Source organism: Halichoerus grypus, chromosome 4 (genome assembly GCF_964656455.1).
Source record: "Halichoerus grypus chromosome 4, mHalGry1.hap1.1, whole genome shotgun sequence".
Classification (NCBI taxonomy): Eukaryota; Metazoa; Chordata; class Mammalia; order Carnivora; family Phocidae; genus Halichoerus; species Halichoerus grypus.
In genome coordinates, this window is record NC_135715.1 from 60,864,435 (window position 1) to 60,870,434 (window position 6,000).

At 54.2% G+C, this 6,000-nt stretch overlaps 1 protein-coding gene across 1 annotated transcript in view; it reads right to left on the reverse strand.

Annotated features, from left to right (window-relative positions):
- The window catches only part of DHRS12 (dehydrogenase/reductase 12), a 34,839-nt gene extending 29,301 nt beyond the window's left edge, over window positions 1-5,538 (reverse strand). The window contains 4 exon segments of the mRNA XM_078069954.1: window positions 690-714; window positions 717-825; window positions 5,152-5,246; window positions 5,479-5,538. Of these exon segments, the coding sequence (XP_077926080.1) occupies window positions 690-714; window positions 717-825; window positions 5,152-5,246; window positions 5,479-5,538 (289 nt within the window).
- Between the last annotated feature and the right edge of the window lie 462 nt (window positions 5,539-6,000).

Below are 6,000 nucleotides of genomic sequence, written 5' to 3' on the forward strand. Positions count from 1 at the left end.
CAGTGCCATTTGGTGACCCAGAGCCATTGAATTCATGCAGGAAATTCTGGCATTTACTCAGAGGAAGACTTCAGCTGATTAAATAATTTACGGGGCACCTAGAGAGCATTTCACAAAATCAAGATTAGGGAAGTGAAATAGGAGGCCATCCCCAGCCCCTCTAAGCCTGGAGGCTGGACCCCAGAACACCAGGAAGGAGGAAGCAAGTTCAACGCACTCCCCTCTCAGGTTATTCGGGGGGGCACTGGTTCTGAAGTAGGGTCCACAGCCAAACTGCAGTGGACTCCCACCCTCCTCTCCACGCCACCCCCAGATGCTCACTGACAAGACATGAGGTGGGGATCGGGTATCCACACCCTTTTAAAGTTCCACTGGTGATTCAGAGGCCCAGAGTTGGCTGGAACCCCTCACTGCTCTTAACGATGTGTGGCCAGGACCTGAGCTCTCCTGTGAATTAATTAAGAGTTGAGGAAAGGCTCCTCCGGTCACTTGCTCTGTCCACCTCTCGCTGGAAGCTCAATGCACAGCTGAGAATCAGCAGCTGTGCCGCTCCCCATGGGATCACGGTCAACTCCTAGCCATGCTGGCTGGGCCCTCCCTGACCTGCCTGTGACATTGGGCACTCTCCCCAGTGTGGAGCGGCCACAGGCTGGCCTTGAGGCCCTGTGGACACACAGCAGGCTGCTCACCTCGCTTGGCTCTGTCAATAGCAGTTTGCTTTTCCCAATGCCACTGTTCCCTCAGCTGACCAGGAAGGCTTTGCAAGGAACTTGGACCTCCAAGGCATCAGGCACAAAGTCCTTAGTTGCAGATGCATAGCCACTCCTGGAAGCAGGAAGCCGATAGACAGAATGGCTGTCAGGAGCCAGGAACAGAAAGCCCTGTGGGGAGAAAGCCTAATTCTGGGGTGGGCATTACTACTCCCCCCCAGCACATCACACAGCTCCTTCCTTCCTTCGTCACTTCCCTGCTTCCCTCCCTGGGCTCAGGAACAATCCCATCCTCTCAGGCTTTACATTTCCTCTCTCATTAGCTTCCTGAACTTTCAAAACGATTAGACTCTAACAATTTGGCACCCAAGCCAGCTTTCTCTGACTGCCTCTGATACTGGAAGTGCCCCTCCCCCCCCCAAAATCCTCTGATAGATGGATTATTTTCCCTTTATCCAATTTCGGGGGGAAAAGAAGAGGAGCTTAGGAGACCATTGGCATCATGCCCATGCCTTCTACCTAGCTGTAGAAGAACTGGGTGCAGTGGGGGGCTTTGCAAGGACAGAGAGAAGCAGGAGGAAGGAAGGTAGCTGAATTCGGTACGGCCTCAGGGAAAGCAAAGACTGCTTCGGGGCTAGGGGGTGTGCGCCGCACAACTCTAGGGGGCATTGTTCAGATTGCAGTGATGGGGCATTCGTATCTGCTTCGAGCAGCTGCTTGCAGATGGCAGCAAAGCATGCGAACGAGGTGCCTTTTCTAATTTGCACAAACGGATCACACTGGATAAAAGTAACCCTGAGTTCTTTAACCGTTTCTCTCAGCCCGTTTGAGTTCCCTCTTCCACCTTTGCTTTCCTGGTATTGGCTGGGTATGGAACCGGCTGAGGGTGGTGGAGGCAGAATGGAGGCGGATTAGCTGGAGGAGGCCCTGAGGGCAGGAGTGTCCCCACACACGGGCAGGCTGGGTCTCAGAGCTTGGATCTCTCGCCGAAAGAGCCCAGTGATTTCTCCCCTGCAGTGGAGAACAGTTCCCTTTCTCCTGAAGGTCCTCCTAGAAGCCCAGCACCCTCCCCCACACCGTGTTTCCACACAGACTGCCAACGGCTGGGCTCTTGGGCCTGCACGACTGCCAACTACAAGCCCGGACACTGCTGAGGAGGCCAAAGAATGTGTATGAGCCCAGGTTAGGTTTGGAAGTCACTGCCACCGACTGGGGACAGTCATGGCCCCTGTCTCACAGTCGAGAGACCAGGAAGAATGTTCCTGTTCCCGCCCTCCCTCCGACTCACGGCATGTCCGGGGCAGCTCAGAGAACACCCTTCCCACCGCTTCTGCTGCTCGTGGCGCAGTGCGGCCGGCAAGACCGCAGACTATGTCGAAGCTTCCTGGGAGGCTGACTTGAAGCTAAAAAGAATATCAATAATAAGGGCTTTGGGTCAAACAACTTGGGTTTAAATCACAGCTCTGCTTCTTAATAGCTCTGCCATCTCCTGTGTTGACTTAACCTTTCTGCGCTCCTGCAGCCCAGAAGAGGAGACTTTTCTGCAGAGAAGGGAAGATAAAAGCTAACTATTGGGCAGCCTAGAGGAGATGTATGCAAGGCATTTATTACCAGACTTGGAATAAATTAAGAGCTCAATACATAGTAGTTACTATTAATATTACTATTATTAATAATGACATCAATAATCCCCGTGTTCAAAACTGAGCTCCTCATTTGCCCCCCACCCCCATCCCAGCCCTCCAAATCATTAGGGACTTTGAGAGCATCTTAAACTATAACCAAAGATGAAGCTGTGTTTCCCCAGACAAATGTTGGGGGGCGGGGGGGCAGGATCACTGTGAAAGAATTTTCTTGCAGAAGCAAGCAGTTCCTCAGAAAGGGCTAAGGCCCTGGAGTCAATGAACAGGGTCCTAGCCAAGGGCAGGTACTGGTGGGGAATGAGTGAGGCCTTCCCAAACCACAACAGAGCCAGAAGAGGAGGCCACAGAGAACCTGCAACTAACTGCCCTGAAGATCCCCTCCCTCAGGGGCAGGAAGCCCAGAGGCTTTTCTCTCTGACACCTAGCTAGAGGAGACCTGAGCCTCTGGATGACCACGCTGATCCTATTAAACACTAAGGTTTGCCGAGGGCAGCTCCTGTGGATTAAACCTCTTCCTCAAGCTCTAGGCTGTGAGCCATGCCAGAGGGCGGTGCCAGGCTGGCCTGCAGGGCATGTCACACCCTCCTTCTGTCCTTCTTCCCGGCTATTTGTCTTCAGTGCATGATCCTGTCCTGGGTCAATCTGTTGTTAACAATAAGGTTTGGGGGGCCCTGGGTGGCTCAGTTGGTTAAGCGTCTGCTTTTGGCTCAGGTCATGATCCCAGGATCTTGGGATCGAGTCCTCCATCGGGCTCCCTGCTCAGCGGGGAGTCTGCTTCTCTCTCTCCCTCTGCTGCTCCCCCTGCTTGTGCTCTCTCGCTTGCACGCGTGTGTGTTCTCTCTCAAATAAATAAGTAAAATCTTAAAAAACAATAAGATTTGGCTTTTTTGTATCCCCCATCCACTTTCTGGGGAAGTATTTTATCTTCACAAACTCTTGATATCAGTCCCTGTTTTTCAGTGCAGACTGAAATGACTTGGCTAAGATCACAAAATGGTAGGTCATAAAGCCAAAGGAGGGTTTCCATTCTTTTAACACCCAGCCTGGGGCACCTTCTACTACACCAGTGATGCTTAAAGGATGAGCACCAGACAAGCAGCTTTAGCGTCACCTGGGAACCTGCTAGAAACATGGTCTTGGTCTACCGTGGGCGTGGTCACACGCCCTCCAGATGATTTTGACTCAAACTGAGCAACCACTGTACTTAGTGCTTCCTGAACCCCTGAAGATAGGAATCACCAAGGGGCGAGCTCCTAGGCATGTTTCTCCCAATTTACCCAATATGGAATTTGCTTAGGCCCCACCTACTTCTGTGAGGGACTTAGGAATCAGGTTTTGTTCTCTTTTTAATTTGTTCCAGGTAATTCTTAGGTTCAGGCAAGTTTAGGGAACACTGACTTGGTGCTGTTGCACAGATCAATATAGGGGAGCTTTATAAAAGTCATGGTGTGCCAAGAAAAAACAGCATAAACCCAAACTACAGTGACTCTCACACTGGAATCAAAATAAGGAATTATCTTTCCCTCCATTTCACTAAATGTACAACAACAGGGAAACCCACCTGGATTGCACCCCTCCCACTCCGTGAACGAGTCTGGGGAGAGACTTTTAGAAGCCTGCTTTCCCAGGGCAGGAAGCTGACTCAAGCTCTTGGGGCTGCTCTCTGTGTAACATGGAAAGACCCAGCAAATAGTGGCCACCGCCAGAGTGCACCCCTTTGAAAGAAAGAGGCTGCCACTGTATTTGCCTAAATCTGGGGGTTGGGGGGCAGGGTTGACGGTTACACTTCCCACCATTATCTGCAGTCCTGCCTCCTGAGAAAAACAAGCACTTTTTCCAAAAGGATGTGGGGTGAAAAGAAGGGAGCAGCCGCCGCTTGCCTCCCCTTGGAATGATGGAAATGTGCGGGGCTGCCTTAGGAACTGATAAAAACCCTCGTGCAGGGAGGAGAGGGAGTCTCTCAGATGACTAGGCCGCAAGAGAATCACCTGGAGGATTTCTACAAAATGTCAGTGTAGGCCCCGGTGCGGACCAACTGAATCAGAATCTCTAGGGGCAGGGCCCGAAACTGGTATTTTAAATTCTTGCCCCGTTATTCAGACAGGATTGAGAACCACTGCATAAGCCTAATTAATTCTAAGATAAAAACCATCTCTCCATCCCCGGGAACTGGCCGCCCCTTAAAATCACAATGAGGTGGAGAACCGGCTAGGGCACAGCGAGGGTTACCACCAGGCCAGTGAAATCATCAAGCACCGTTCACCAAGCTCACACGGTGCACAGTGGACACCCGCCCCGAAACCCGCGTTCGGAATGTTCCAGCTGGCGCCAGAGGTCACAGTCCACAAGCTGCGTTTTATTGGTGAGAAAAAAACACACCCAGGAAAGTTCTAAGCCAGAGTCCTCGGCAGCAGTTTAGAGCTCGCCCGGCCTGACGCCGACAGCAGCCCAGCGAAGTCACCCGAGCACGCCCTGCAGGGCGCCAAGGTAACGCCCAGGGGCTCCGAGGCCCGCGGGCCGCCTGACGTCAGTGGGTCCCGGCCCAGGCGCGGCAAAGCCCCGCCCCTCGGGCGCCAGCCGGGTCCCCGAGCGTCCGGGAGCTGCACCCTGCCCGCCCTGTATGTGTGCCCGCGGGCTGCTAGCCTGCGGGTGCCACTGTCGCTTCGTCGGTCCAGCGAGAGCGCGAAGTCTCGGGCGCGTCCCCGCCAACCCTGCTTGCCCGTGCCGAGGCGGGCCACGTGACGGCCAGCGGCCCCGCCCACCCGGCGCTGCACCCTCGGCCGCCCGCGCCGTCTTACTTGGTGTATTCGCGCAGCCCCTCGGCGAGCCTCGCGGCGCTGCGGTGGAGGGACGCGGTGGGGCCCGCCCTCCCGCTGCCCCCGCTGCCCCCGCCCTCGGGAGCCGCCAGCGGTTACGTCATTCCAGTTATGTAAGAGCCGCGGCCTCCGGGGCTCTTCTCTACGCGGAATGCGGCAGGGTCTTCCGTACGGCTTGGCCCAGCGCCCACTCCTGCCCCAGGCTCAGAGCGCAGGGAGCGGGAGGGCGGGGCCTGCTGCGGGCCGCACTCAGGGCCACCTAGTCACCTCGGGGTTGAAAGCGGGCGTCAGTACGTGTTTAGGGGATACCTGTCTGCTGGGTATGGCTGGGATGCAAAGATGGCACCGCAACTCACCTCGTATCTGCATCCCACTCACCACCTCGTAGAAAGTGCTTACCCAGAAAATCGTGCGGAATGAAAAAGATGAGGCTCAATGATATTAAAAAGATTTCTCCATCTGATGAGCTTCATCATAAGGGGTGTTGTGATAACTAGCATTTCCCAGGTTCCTAATTAGCTTATTGCAGGTAATGTCCCGAGTAACTCAGCAGCGAGCGATACAGCTCCCCTCTCCAGCAGGTGCAATGAGTCAGATTGGTAATGTGAACACAGTGACATCTGGCAAGAGGCAGGGCTGGGTCGCCCACCGGAGAGGTAAGTCTGTCTTCTAAATCCGAACTTCTGCCCCTAGTTCGGCGACTTCATGCGGTGCCAAGGAGGGCCCCTTTATCTCCTCCAAATCTCCATCGGCCCCCCACCTCCACCCCCCAAACTCCAGAAAACATACAGTGTAAGCAAAGCATGGTTGCTGTGCAGATCTAGATCCCAG